This window comes from Gymnodraco acuticeps, unplaced genomic scaffold (genome assembly GCF_902827175.1).
Source record: "Gymnodraco acuticeps unplaced genomic scaffold, fGymAcu1.1, whole genome shotgun sequence".
NCBI lineage: Eukaryota > Metazoa > Chordata > Actinopteri > Perciformes > Bathydraconidae > Gymnodraco > Gymnodraco acuticeps.
In genome coordinates, this window is record NW_022990701.1 from 4,981,436 (window position 1) to 4,996,496 (window position 15,061).

The window sequence follows — 15,061 nt, forward strand, 5'->3', positions numbered from 1 at the left end:
AGCATAAAATGCCAGGTTTCAGCAAGATTTAATAACAAGACTTCTCATTGAGCAAGACTTGGTTAGACTCTATAACAAACAACGACGAAAATATGTCATCTGGCCCCCCCTTATCTCACAAACCTTCTCACTCCTTATCAACCCCCACGGTCCCTCAGATCCACCGCAGCCGGACTCCTATCCAATACTGTAAAGCGTCTTTGAGTTGTGAAAAGCGCTATATAACTAAAATGTATTATTATTATAACACTTTTAGTGGTGCATTGATGGTGCAAAATTGGCTGATAGGATTTCATTGCAACCCGTCTAGGGTCTGCAGAGCTCTCACTCATTATTGGACCAATCTTTTAAAAGGATGCATTAGTCACTTAGACATAGAAACATGGAAAAAGTTTTCATATTGTAAAACACTCGAGTTACCCTCTGATGTGAAAATGGTTTGCCAAATTCAGAGGGTTGTACAGTATATGTAAAATGTGCTGAACTAATTTATGTGGGGGCTTCCTCTCCTCTGAATCTTGATTGTTGATGCCTGTACATGTCTGCCTCTGGCAACAACACTCAGAGGCGTAGGTGGACTGACCATCATGAGTGGCCAACTGGGACCTGTGAGCAGAGAGACCCATGACTTAGAGAGAGAGAGAGAGAGAGAGAGAGAGAGAGAGAGAGAGAAAGAGAGAGAGAGAGAGAGATAGAGAGAGAGAGAGAGAGAACGTGGGATGCGGCGGGTATTGAGTGCATCACTGGTCCCTGGCTCTCCCCTTCAAACTATTGTTTAGTTGCTGTAAATAGAAAAGTATAAATGACTAATGGATATGATACAACAGTCAACTGAGAGTCAGTCAGTCTTTAAAAGTCAGAAGAAAAGGACATCTTCTTACAGATAGAATTACAACTGTCACGAACAGCTTTAACATGCGCAAAAGTGTATCATCTTCATTTGATCAACAATTAAAACAGTAGGAAATAACAAAAAATGAAATGAAAATTATGTAAATAATTAAGTTTATAAATAAGCCTTTTCACTTCTAGAAGGGAAGAAAAACAGGGTTACTGATAATAATGTCCCAATAAGTCATAACAGTGTGAGAGTGAACCAATATGCACAATAGGACCTGAAACTGAAGCAATCCATCCATCATATATTTAATATATACACCTGTGATTTTCCTGCAGGGACATGCCAAATATCTTCCATCCATTTTATCATTCCATGAAACTACTGTCTTTGGACAAACCTCACATTTACAAATCCAGATTTCTTCAGTTTCTACCAGCCCTGATTTTGTGTGAACCTTCAGACTTTGGAGCTATTGACCCTGGATTTTGTTTTTTTGGCAGTCTGCCTGGTCCCTTGGTTCCTTTTGCCTCGGCTAACTGCCAACCTGTTTCCGACCTAAATCCTGCATTTTGACTGCTGAAATCTTCTTTTGTTTTATACCTGCAGGTTCCTGTTTGGTGTCTCACTTCAGAGGTGATTCACTGACACCTACGTTTTAAGACTGCTAAACAGAGAGAGTAATGTGGTGTAGCCGAAGATTGTACAGTGATTAGATTGAATTCCTCTGCTATTATTTTAGATACTGCCTTTCCTCTTGCACCCACTCCACAAATTGCCTTTAGTAATTCTAGTAATTTTCCAGAACATCTGTAGCAGCCACATTTCCTGTATTTACCTGCCTCTGATCACAGCATTTTCGTTTTACTTTTGGCTGCCTGCCTGGTCCCTTCTGCTCCTGTTTGCCTTGGTTGACTGCCTACCTGTTGCTGACCTATCCTTCCTTATGAGTACAGCCTTCTATGTACTACTGATCTAACGGATAATGCTTCTGGGTCTCAATCCAGGTCTGTCACAGTGCAGAACTTTAAGACTGAGCATAGAAGCAAATCCCAAGAGTAATTTATTTTATTCTAAGAATGTACTACAGCGATTTTAGACACTGTCCCATCTGTCAGCTGATCTTAACCTGAACCTAATTTTCCCATCAGCCTCTCTGTATACCTGCTTATGTTGTTTCATCCATCCCTTGCCTGCCTGTTTTAGCAACCAAAGCTATTATCAGACTTTTGGCTGTCTGCCGGCTTCCCTCTGCTCTTGTACGTGTCGCTGACCTATACATCCTGCATTTGTGTCTAAGCCTGCATGTGTACGACTACTCAAGCCATGCCGAACCCTTTTAGGTCTCAACCATAGACTGTATATACTGTATAAGGTCTCAACCCAATAACTGATAAAGTAAAAAATGTCAAGGCTCTAAAATTAAGATGATTAGCAGACACAGCATGCAAGCAAAGCCAACAAGAGTCATTGAGTTTAGTTAAGAATGTACTGTGATTTTAGACACTGTTCCTTTCTTTTTCTGTCACTTCATCTAATTCTGAACTTCATTTGCCCATCATCCTCACAGTATACCTGCCCATGCTGTTACCATTCAATATATTATTTATGTTTGCCTTGTTTCCTGTATCTTCCTGCCTGCCTGTTTTAGTAATTACAGCTATTATTTTGACTTTTGGCTACCTTTCCTATATTGTCTATTGCAGCTTTGTTTTCTGTATCTACATGCTTGCCTGTTTTAGTAACTTGTTTTTAGACTTTTGGCTCCCTGCCTCATCCCTTCTGGTCTTGTGTGCCTCCGCTGACTGCCTACCTGTTGCTGACCTGTTTCTATCTGACTAGCAAAGCTTTTGTACTACAACTCCTACTTGCTGATTTTGCTTCTGGGACTCAATCTTGAATGGTTACAGCAAATGTAGGGGCAGAGAGCATAGAAAATACATGCAAACAACGGCAGGAGAATTTGTGATTTTCATCCACCCATCTGCCCATTCACTTCTTAACCGGGTCCACGTTGTGGTGTCAGCTTGCTAAGCAAGGTAGACTAGTTGTCCTGCTCCTCCTGGGGAATTACATTTCAATCTTTATTTAACCTTTTGTGGAAATATTGACAGCAGTATCTTTTGGCCAATAAATAAGTCAAGTTATACAAGCATGACACCATAAAACCAATTCAGGTGAAGGGTTCATATTTGCTTGAGGTATTTTTCAAAGCACAATTGTCTAGGTTTTGTGGGGGATATGCAGCTTCTACACAGGAAAGTAGGAGCTTGTAAAAAGCACCGGAGGATATTATTATATCCTTTTTGTTTCACTGCAGGCTGTTAAGGTTAAACACAAAATAATCCAAACTCATCCAAATGTTAAGTTCCACATTAAAATTCATCAGCCGTTAAGGTTATTAAATGGCAAGTTTATTTTAAAGCATTCTATTAAAAAAATGGATAATGCATTATCTTTGTAGACCATACAGAAACACTTTGTTTCAATGTTTCCAGAGCGTTAGTGGAAGAGTGTTGAGGTTATTGCAGGTCTGTTGAAGTCAGCCCTTCTGAATATAAATGTGTAGACCTTGATTGCTCACAAAGCATCAGTATGCAGCGAGTGAAAGAAAGCAATTTGATCAATTATAGCTGTACATCTTCCACATGTCATGTATTATGTGAATACATGTCTCAAATTGCTGCACAATTGGAGAAAAGTCTGGCATGTCTGAGGCTTCAGGTGTGCCCCTGACGCTTGTCTCAGCCTGGTGTCTAAAATATATAAATTATTGGTGGACTACCCACTTTCCTCTATTTAAAGAGATCTTAAATTGTCATTTGGCTACATCAAATACAGGCTTATGAGATGCATCAGCATTCTTATCAATTCCCTTTGTGTTTTTGAGTGCCAAGACTGGTGTTATCTCTGTTCCACAGCACCATCCCAACATGAAAGCATGATTTCAGAAGCAAGTGATTGCTGATGATCAACTAATCACCTGCTGGGAAGAAAACAACATGATAATTTCATCTCTGTTGCCCCTTTGCACTCATATACTCGAGAGTGGAGTAGATCTAAAGCAGCATTAAGCTTAATCCTCAGACTGTTGTGTTTTCAAAACACCCAGGAGGAACAGACATCTTAAATTCTTTAAGCTGTTTCATTATGTTTAACAGGCACTTAAAGACAAGCTTGCACATTCTCGTATTTGATCCAATTAATGTTTTGAATGTGGAGAATATTTATAAATTAAAGCCCTTTCTGAAACCTAGGATGTGAGAATTATTACCGTTTTGCAATACTTGCATTATTCTCTATACTGTAACTAATAAATAAAACATCATAGAAATATAACATTAATGTTTAAGTTACTGAACACCCCCTTCTTCTACTGTACTTACAGTATCTTCTCCCCTTTTCTGAATATACTCTATGTTCCTGGTGCTCATTGTCAAGAAAAAATGACTCATCATTTCATGCATTCCCTGGTGCCTGCAGCAATTTAATAATGTGTAAATTAGAATATAAATCCCTTTTAGAAAAGCTTGACAATATTTTAAAGATATGTTCTGCAACAGCAGTGGTCTAATGACGGTTGTACATTGTATCTTTTCATGTGTTTGACTGTTTGTGCTTAGTTTATGTATCTGTATGTCTTATTAGTTGGTGATACAAACTGCCCATACAAAACCCAAAACCAATATCTGTAAGAGTTGTTTTTTAAGCTCGTTGAGCCCCACATTATGTACTGTACTTCCAGTAGGTTCAATAGAAGGCAGAAGTCTCACATATCTCCAACACTCTGCAACTAACCCCTAAACAATTTTGATTAAAAAAAACGTTATATGTTAAGTTACATTTTTTTGGAGCGGACTGTTATCAAATGTCAGACAGGACCCTTTAACAGCAGTTAATGGGTCACTGGCATTGCATCGTGGTACAACTAACTCACAGAGAGAAGAAAAACTCTCAAGAATCATTAATGATTTAGTAAAATCACTGGATCCCTTCAAACCCAACTTTTAGACCTTTACAGTCATGCAGTAAACTTCAGCACTTAAGGACACTTCACATCACCGTATACCTACTCCTTTCTGCTACTCCCATTAGGCAGTTGCTACAGAGCACCTCTGGCCAAAAAGAAAACTTCCAATATCTTTATTTCCCAGTGCAATATCCATTTTGAACAAGGCCAAACAGACGGCCACTGATTTGCACACCAGGGGCCTCATGTATAACGCCGTGCGTAGGATTCACGTGGGAAGGTTACTTACGTAGTAGAAATCCGAAAAATAGGTCCATAAATTTTCCGCCACTTCCCGATTCACCAAACATTGCGTACCGGCAAGGAAAGTGCGTATGGCACTTCCTACGCCGGTTTCCCTTTATAAATCACAACCGACCCGAAATGCGGTGCAGCTTTTGCGGGCTTCACGTAACGCCCATATTTGCCTATAAATAGTCAAAGAAACGCCCATTCATTCATTCATTCTGACTGACTTTATGAAGAAGATCGCAGGAAATGACGACAGAACAGTTAAAAAAGACATCTCACGCCGTGTCAGATGTGGGTTATTTTGGGGAGGTGGAGATAAATCATATTGTTTGGTGGATGCAGTTTGAACCAGAGTAGCAGCATGGAGGTCGGATCGTCACCAAAATAAATAAATAAATGGCCCGAAAAAGGTTAATGACAAAAACAATACACATAGCCTTCCTCAGGCAGTGTGTTTGTACCGGGGACAGGAGACACCCCCTTGATGAGAGACTGTAAGAAGTGATCGGGGAATCCCTCCGGAGTGGAGTCATGACGACTGGATCTGAATTATGTTTTTGTATTTGGTGGTTTGTGTTCCAGCTGTCGATCAGCTGTGCGCAGCGTCTCCACTGCAGCCTGTGCGTCTCAACCCCCCCCCCCCCCCCCCCCCCCCGCCCGCAGCAACCCTATATCCACCAGTTAAAGGAAATACAACTAATGTGTTGTGTTATATCAGCTGTACAATTTACCACATATGGTGTTCTTAGCTTCCATACCTCCTGTGTTTTACGAGCGACTTATCAAGTCTTGGCAAACACGATTAAACGTGATAGTATAAAACCATGCTCGTATCTACAACCTATAGAAATGCAACACGGCGTCAGTTTAAAGTAATGCTGTCCTCCTGCTTACCGCATCATTTATGAGAAAACATTTCATAACATTAACACAACATATTCGAGATGGTTTTCAATAACATATCCGTAGGCTATTTATTTATTTCTCCAAGTTATGTTTTTGTGTGCACTGAGGAGTCTCAAACAGGCGTTTGTTTAATCATTTTAAGATTGGCTTTAATCAATGTTTGAAAATGAATTCTTCATGATAAATGAGAGGTAACATTTTATTTATGGTATTATTTCCACATATTTCTCTCCATTCTTCCTTCTGCCAACGGTGTCGCAGTTTCTCGTCTCTCCCGTTGTTGTGCTTAGTGCGTACGCATGGGTTAGAGTTTGCGTGGAGGACCGCACGTTTCCCATCAAGTTAGTATTTTATAAATCGCAAACATTGCGTAGAAACTGGCGTACGTCATTTTTTGAGCGTATATCGCTTTATAAATGAGGCCTGCTCTTTTGACCTTCACCAAGGAGTTTACGATTTTGTCTGTGTTTGTCTGGTCAGGCACAATTTTTATAAAACTTGATGGAAGGTTAAAGCCCGGGCTAAGGAAGAACCCAATATTTTTTGCATAAATACACACATTATGTTTCACTTTATTTAACATCGCAAGATAGGCACATTGTGGTGCATTCATCGGGAGTCAGGATAGTCTGAAATATTAGTGCTCAAAATGGAAAATTCACATCTTTTGGAAGCAGATATCAACATGGTGTTTAAACACTCTGAGAAACAAAATGAGTATTTGTTGAGTCCTTGATGTTTTCACATTATGATTTAAAGCTCACTTAACACACTTACGTAAGTCGGAAGAACCACCAAGACAGGCCCGTGTTTGTAACATCGGTGAACTGTGGATAAAAGACAGATGCACAAAAGTTGTTAGTGACAGGAACAAATCCACTGTAGTTGTAGTGCAACAGCAGTCGAGTGAGTCCCTGAACAGGAAAGGGTTCAGTATGTGACTCAAGGACACTTCAGCAGCAGGGCTTATTTTAAACTGATGGACACACAGCGGGGCTCTGGCTTACATCAGCCTCACCATCCACCACTATCCGGCCTATCTTGGTGGAGCCTCTGTTAAGTGGAATTGGATGGATGTACCCTGCTGCCTTCTCTATCTTTCCAACACTCTTTTTATATCTATCCATCTATCTATTTGTATTTTCTATCCCTTGCTCTCTTAAACAAACAAACGAAGACACACAGGTCTCTCTGTCCCAGTGGGATCTTTCTACAGTCAGCTTCTGACCTGCTGCAGAGACCGGGTGTCTCGGAGCAGCTGGTTCAGCTCCAGACTCAGCGGACTCCTTCAGGAGAAAAATAATGTTGATGATCCGCTTACGATCTGTTGCCTGCTGTCTACTTTTCTGCCTCTATCTCGCCATTGTTTGTTGTTTTGCAAGTTTAGGCCACTCACATTTCACTATTTGTTTCCAAATTATCCCTGACATTTCTCTTCACTGACATAACACTGCAGGTCTATTCAGAACACCTGTTCCAACATTTTTCTTGAAGAACCATCAGCACCCTCCTGGAATAATATGTTTGGCCAAAAAACGGTAGCTTGTGCCTGCAGGATGAAGCCATTACTTTCCTTGAATGATTCACAGAGCCCAGAGCTAGACAGGGGCCATCGAACATGCCAAGCATAATATATATTTACTGTTTCTGTGCTCTAAGCAAGCTGTTGTCAGCTGGATACAATTACTGACAGACACTCCAGGTAAAAAAATCAAAATGATTGAGGTAAGGCTTGCTTCCAGAGAGCATGAAATAGCTACCCTGTAGCTCTTTACAGTCACAACACTACCACAGAGGAAGAAACAGAGTGACAAACGGCTATCATTAATCCAATGGTTTTCAACGTTGTTGGCTTGTCATCCCTTGAATTGAAGCCATATCTATTTGCTACCCTTTGTCAGGTTGCATATTTTTAGTTGTGACAAGTTGAGGTCAACTAAAGACAGTAGTGCAGTAAATTGATGCAGTGATCTTAGTCTCTAGACTAGAGGAAACGTTTTTGAGCACTATCTTCTCAAAAGCCCTTAAGAAAGTTTTGACCCTGAGATTGGGAATCACTGATTTATTCTAATGTATGGTTTGACTAAAAGAGAGAGTTTTGGTTTATTTAATTGCATAACAGCAGCTGTATTTTTCAAGTAGCTGTTAAAGTAGCCTAGTAATTGATTTTGTTGCAGTCAGTGGGTAGAGAAAATAAAAGCAGTGACCTGGTTTTCGTAAAAAAAGAAAGAAAACAAGCTGTCAGGTTGGAGAGCTGCCTGCACTGACCGGGACTTTGGCTGCCAGCTGCAGAATCTCATGAAAACGATATAGGCTAACATTGCAAATGTGCCTAATGCTTGAAGTCTATGTAAATCATAGTTTCAGCCAGAACACTAAAAATAGCTCAAACCTAGCCAAAGGCTTGTTTTTCTAAACAAAAAACACACAGCGAAAACAGTGTTGCATTGTGGCTCTCCACAGTTGGTTCAATATCAAAGGCCTTAACCTGTTTTGATACCGTCAGCCGGTCTGTCATGTGGGGGAGACGGCAAGGTCGTCTGGGTGAATCCAGTGGAGATGCAGCAGATCAGTGCTGTTTGTTTGTTGGCAGGCGGGTCCATCTGGCGGGCAGCGGAAGGATTGCTACAGTAAATTAACATTTTCGAAGCTCTCTCATCGTTTTAGCGTGAACTGTTAATTTCTTAAACCGTCTCATTGCACACGTTCTCCATTGTGTTCAGTCCGAATGAAAGTTAACGTACCTTTCCCAAATCGTAATAATACGGCCCTCCCGACATTGGGTAGTGGTTGAAAAACCTTACATAGGCTACGCGTAAATATGCTATTTCCTCTGTTGATAACCGAATTAAGCCAGGCTATCATTCGACCTTTAGGCAGTTTGGAAGACAAAACGTTTAGCTTAAATGTGTTCAAAAACATAACAATTAACGTAATTTTCCTAAACTTTGAACACCTTGTTTGTTTACTACTACGTAGCCTACATGACACTGCCCACCCGCGGTGCTCGTCAGTTCTCACCGGAGTGTGTGGAACTCAAGCCCCCGGCCGGCCTCCGAAGAATAGCGGTCGTTAAATATTCATCCTCCGTTCCCGGTGGCACACTTTTCCTCTCCACTGACAGACCCCTGCTGCTCTGAGCCCCGCCAGAGCAGTAGTGAGGAACGATGTCAAGATTACCAACATGTAAACGGGATTTGTTTTAGTTTTTTGATTTTTTTTTCATCGTTTCCTTTTGGATCAACTGAGGATGGGGAAACGTGACTACGGAGCTCCGGTCTGGGTGTGCTGGTGGAAAGGTAAGATGCACGCTTTCCTCCTCCAGCCCTTGTGGTCCACACATAAACTGTCAATCCGTTTGCCTGCACACTTTGGTTTATCTACTCGTCTCTAGCAATATAGATCCTAGAGTTGTGTATCTCCTCTCAAGTAATTACAAGAAGATTACATTATTAAAAGCAATGGAAAATGCTTATGTAGCATGTGTTGAGCAAGCCTAACACTTGCTGCAGGCCTGTAAACTTACCTCAACTCCAAACTAACATTAGGAGTGCTGCAGGTGTAATGCTGGTCCACTAGATAGCAGCAGATTGCTGTGTGTGTGTGTGTGTGTGTGTGTGTGTGTGTGTGTGTGTGTGTGTGTGTGTGTGTGTGTGTGTGTGTGTGTGTGTGTGTGTGTGTGTGTGTGTGTGTGTGTGTGTGTGTGTGTGTGTGTGTGTGTGTGTGTGTGTGTGTGTGTGTGACAAAGATGGTCTCCTGCTCCCCCTCAGGACCTGAATGCTTTTGATGAGCCTCATCAAGTCCACTTCTGTCATAGATCTGCTTTTCTCTCCCAGGCATGTATCCCAGTTTCTCTGTGTTGTCTAATCTCTACAAATTCTATCAAAAGATGGATGACCACCTGCCAGCAGCGATTGCTTTGGGAAGAGGGAGACTGCTGCTACTCAGAGCTTTTCACTTTTGATAGGGTCTTTTCATTATGCTTCAAAGGCAGATGTACTGTTAGAGACAAACCGTGGGAAATCCAGGAAAAAACGTTCTTTCATCACACTCTCCGTCTTTTTAATGCATATATGCACCCACTCAAAGACATAACTCTGCATAAGCACACTGTGTGCGCACATGCACACACATACACTACGTGTGCTCTTTGCTGGTTGGTAATGATCAGATAGACTTACACACCGAGACCAAAAGATCAGGATCTGGCAACCCAACACCTCTACACTGTAACAGGACAGATCTGGCAATCCGACCCCTTCCCTGTGGAAGAGGAATAATTTGGTTGATGGCACTAATAATCACAGCCCTGTTACTGATCCCTCACTGGCTCTGTTTGTGTGTTTGAGAGAGTTCTCCTGTGTAATTGATACCCAGAAGAATAAGACGTCATAAATATCTACAATACAAGTGGGTGTTTCTGCTGCCTCTGCTCCTGTCCTGTTACGTATGTGGAAATTGGTTGGTGGCTGCCTGCATTGCTCATAATGGTGCAGTTTTAAATGTAATATGTGTTAGAATTATTACATCTCTTAATTATGATCATACACATATATACAAACATACACCTTAAAGTATGTTACTCTGAAAAAAAGGGGTAGATTAAAGGTTAGATTAAGTTTTCTAAATTCTGTGATGCATGAGTGTATGCAACATGTAGATTATACAGAAAGTAGAGGTTGTTAAGTCTTGGATATTTGCAGATTTGATGACATCTTACTGCCATTCACTCTTTTCTTTTGCATCCCATGTCTGTCTGTCTCTCTCTACCTTTTGTATTATTTATGCCCCGCCCCCTCAGCCGCTCAGAGCTCTCCAGTTTCACCTGTAGAGCCAGATGACAAATTAAGACTCCTTCTACGACCCGTCACAAGGATCTCCTCAATTGCACTCAAACACATACACATATAGGCACATGAAAACGCACATACTTACACACAAACAGGAAACCCATCTGCCCTTCTTTCTTTCCCTCTCACACACACACACAAACTTACTCCAACACACACACTAGCTGTCACACACTCTGAGGAGGGCAGTGTGAACAGAGTACTGTGTTGAGTGAGGGAATGTGTTGTAGTGAGCAACAGAGGACGGAGTAGGTCAAAAGAAATAGCTGAGTGTGACCTAAAGACTTTGACCAGGAGTTTTTTTTGTATTCTGTTTTTTTTTTTAACCGGCTAAAGAAGAGTCCTTCTGCAAGGATGTTACAACTTTGAAGACTGCAGAGATTCTGCCAACCACCAAACTTGCTCAACTGTTATGTTTGTCATTGAATGAGGAGGTGACTATGATGGAAAGCTGTCCTGGTGAATGAGAGTTGCAACATTGCCACAAGAGTTTGTCTTTTACTACAACTTCAAGAGAAACACTTGATCATAAAGATGGTGTAGCTTGTGTGGTTTTAATATTTGTATATTGCTGCAGGGATCATACTGTGTGGAACCTAGTAAAATCAACAAAGTAAATGTAGTATTTTGTAAGACATGTGAGGCTAAGCTTTATAATACAGTTAATGAAATGCTTACATACAAATAATTAGATTTATAGAAGGTGTTCTGACTTATTAAACCCTTTTGACCTTAAAGCCTAGAAAAGAGTTGGACATGATGGTTAGAGATTGATAAGGATTGTATATGTAGCAGATTAAGACACCACTGAACTGTGTGTGGTGCCAATAACTGAGCGTTTATTTAGGGTGCTTGCGTAAATAGTCACTCCGAGCATCAGAGCAGTTTCTTGCACACACTGGCCCATTCGTAAATTCAGAGCACTGTTGAAATACTGTTTAGTTATTCAACACCCCAAGCGCATATAATATGTGATGAACATCTTAAATGGCAGGAAAGATAGCAAAACGCAAAGTATTGAGCAAATTTAATTTAATAATTCAACACTCAATAATTACTAATTTTTGGGTCTACATTTTTAAACCAAGTATAAAACAATCTATTTCTTCAAAGTACAGCCCGGTCATTTTTGTGTAAAGTGTAAGATTGGATTTACAAACACACCCTTAACTACTGGTTTTCATTGAGTCTATGCTAAAGTTTTAGTTAATATCACTGTGTCTGTGTGGGATACATATTGTTGACATTTACTTATGTCTGGACAGGAGCCTTCATGGGGACCAGATTTGGGCAGTGTAGAACTGCTTCGGCCAGGTGGACCTGTCCTCAAACAGAACCTGCATATAGTGCTGGCACAAAGTCAACTAGACATATCTAAACCAAGGGAAAGTTTGAAGGTCAGACTCATGATTATATTTTTCTTTAAATATCACATCATATTTATTTAATTTCCAACTTAAAATACAGCATTGCTTTGCATAAAGTGTACATGTAATATGTGTGTGTTTGTTTAAAGGTTTACAGCATTGCAACCAGAGGCGAGGGCATGGTATGCTCATAGCCACTTTTGAAAATGCCCAAGAAGGATTCAAAGAAGGACGCAAAGAAGGAAAAGAAAGAGGAGGAAAAGAAAGCGAAGGAAGACAAGAAGGGAGGAAAAGATGAAAAGAAACCCAGCAAGGATGATAAGAAAGGCGGAAAGGATGATAAGAAGGCTGGGAAAGATGATAAGAAAGGGGGTAAGAAGGGAAAGGAAGAGCCACCCAAGGGGAAAGATGATGGAAAGAAAGGAAAAGGGAAAGGTAAGAAAGTGGAGTCCGAGGAGGAAGAGGAGGAGCTCCTGAGTGAGGAGGATGAAGAGTTCAGTGAAGATGAGGAAGAGGAAGACTCAGAAGATGACAGGAGAGGAAAGGGGCGAGGAGGCAAGGGGGCTAAGGGAAAGAAAGGGGGGAAGTCCAGACATGGCGACTCAGAAGAGGATTATGAGGAGGATGAAGAAGAGGAGGATGAATACGACGAAGAGAACTATGGCAAATCGAAAAAGAAATCTAAAGACCACCACAAAGGAGGGAAATCTGATGCCGATGCCAAAATGAAGAAAGGCAAAAAGAAAGAGGAAACCCCGCCGATTCCGATTAAGGAACTCCCAAAAAAAGGTCTAAAAAACATGTCAAGGATGTTCATGAAGTTTTACGGCATTAAGAGACGCAGGAACAGCAGGAAGAAGCTGAAAAGCACATCACGTTTGTTCCTTGGGTTGGGTAAGAGAAAGAAACGCATGGCTAAGAAGAAACGCCGCAAGTCCATGCTGAAGAACACCTCTCGATTCATGATGAGGTTTAAAGCCAGCAAAAATAGGAAAAAGGAGAAGGAGAAAAAAACGATGGAAAACGATGGGAACAAGCCCACCTATATGCTGCTGCGTCTGGGAGGAGGGAAAGAAAATGATAAGAAGGGCTTCTTCAAAAACTTATTTAGAAAAAATAAAGGTGACGGGCCCTCTGACGACTTTAAGAATGGCAGCGGGTTGCTTGGTAAGGTTGCAGCAGCAACTAACTGGTTGACCAAACGCTTCCTGTCCACTAAAATGCAGGACGATGCCGGACAACATGGCCATGGGGGACGTAGAACACATACCAGACAAGCTAGCTCCAGAGGTCGTCTTCATGGTAACCACAATGGTGGTTATGAGTACGAGGAGGATGCTTATGGATACGACCAGCACCATTCAGTCCGCCAGAAGTATGGAGGCTATGATGAAGGTTATGCTGGTTATGGAGATGAGGCAGCATATGGAGACCAGGGTCAGTTTGGTTACTCTGACAATGGAGCAGGAGTAGCAAACCACCAAGACCTGGGTTACTATGAGGAAGAAGGATTCTATGATGCAAACGCAGAGTTTTTTGAAGATGATATTTACGATGATGGCACTGGGCAGTACTATAACCATTATCCCTCGGCCCAGGGCTATTATAACAACCAGCAACAACAGGCAATGGCAATGTATGGTGACGAGGGTCTAGACTACTATGCTCTGATGGGGGAAGACAATGTTTATGTTGGAGAGGTAGATGGATACATCGACCCTGAGGCTCAGGGGTATTATGATGAAAATGGTCAAGTAGTTTACTATGGTGAGGGACAACAGGGTTACTATGACAATGGACAAACAGGTTATTTTATGGACCCTTATGCAGGAACTATGGAAATGCAAGGAGGATTACCACCAGACTATCAACTTAGTTATAGTGATGTTGGCGTGCCCTACCAAGACTACAGCTCCCAGCAGGCCTTTGGAGTCCCACCAGGAGGCCAGCAGGTCTTTGGGTATGAAGGGCAAGGAATAGATCAGGTACAAGGCATGTATGGGGACCAGTATGCAGACCAGTTTGATCAGTTTGGGGATGACACTGGTGGAGTTCAGGGAGGGGAGCTGACATTTAGAGTTCCCAGACCTCAAGTGCGCCTTTTTGGGAAAGAGCGTCTAGATGTGCCTCTGCACCCTCCACCTACTTTGCCTCCTGATCCAGAATTTGAAGACATGTCAGATATCCAGTATGAAGACCAGATCCCTCTTTCACAAGGTCAATACGGTGAAATGTCAATACAGCAACAAATGGGAATGTCACCACAGCAACAAATGATGATGTTTCCTCATGAACAAATGATGATGCCCCAGCAGATGTCACCACAGCAACAGATGATGTCACCACAGCAACAGATGATGTTACAAGAAGAACAGATGATGCCCCAGCAAATGATGTCCCAACAACAGCAAATGATGTCCCAACAACAGCAAATGATGCCACAGCAAATGATGTCACCACAGCAGCAAATGATGTTACAACAAGAACAGATGATGTTACAAGAAGAACAGATGATGCCACAGCAAATGATGTCACCACAACAGCAAATTATGTTACAACAGCAACAGATGATGTTACAAGAAGAACAGATGGCGCCACCGCAAATGATGTCACCACAGCAGCAGATGATGTTACAACGTGAACAGATGATGCCACCGCAAATGAGGTCACCACAGCAGCAAATGATGTTACAACATGAACAGATGATGCCCCAGCAAATGATTTCACCACAGGTAATTCTAGCTCAGTTGTGTCAAGAAGGAACACTTCTCAAAACAACCTAAAAGATACAAAAAACTAAAAAACCTTTGCCTCACAAATGTATGCCATAGTAAACATT

At 41.5% G+C, this 15,061-nt stretch overlaps 1 protein-coding gene across 1 annotated transcript in view; it reads left to right on the plus strand.

The window, feature by feature from the left end:
* Positions 1-15,061, plus strand: part of myo15ab (myosin XVAb) — a 73,174-nt gene that overhangs the window by 8,600 nt on the left and 49,513 nt on the right. The window contains exons 2-4 of the mRNA XM_034231244.1: positions 9,255-9,304; positions 12,121-12,252; positions 12,372-14,954. Of these exons, the coding sequence (XP_034087135.1) occupies positions 12,429-14,954 (2,526 nt within the window). The 5' untranslated portion in view covers positions 9,255-9,304; positions 12,121-12,252; positions 12,372-12,428. The remainder of the gene's footprint in view (positions 1-9,254; positions 9,305-12,120; positions 12,253-12,371; positions 14,955-15,061) is intronic.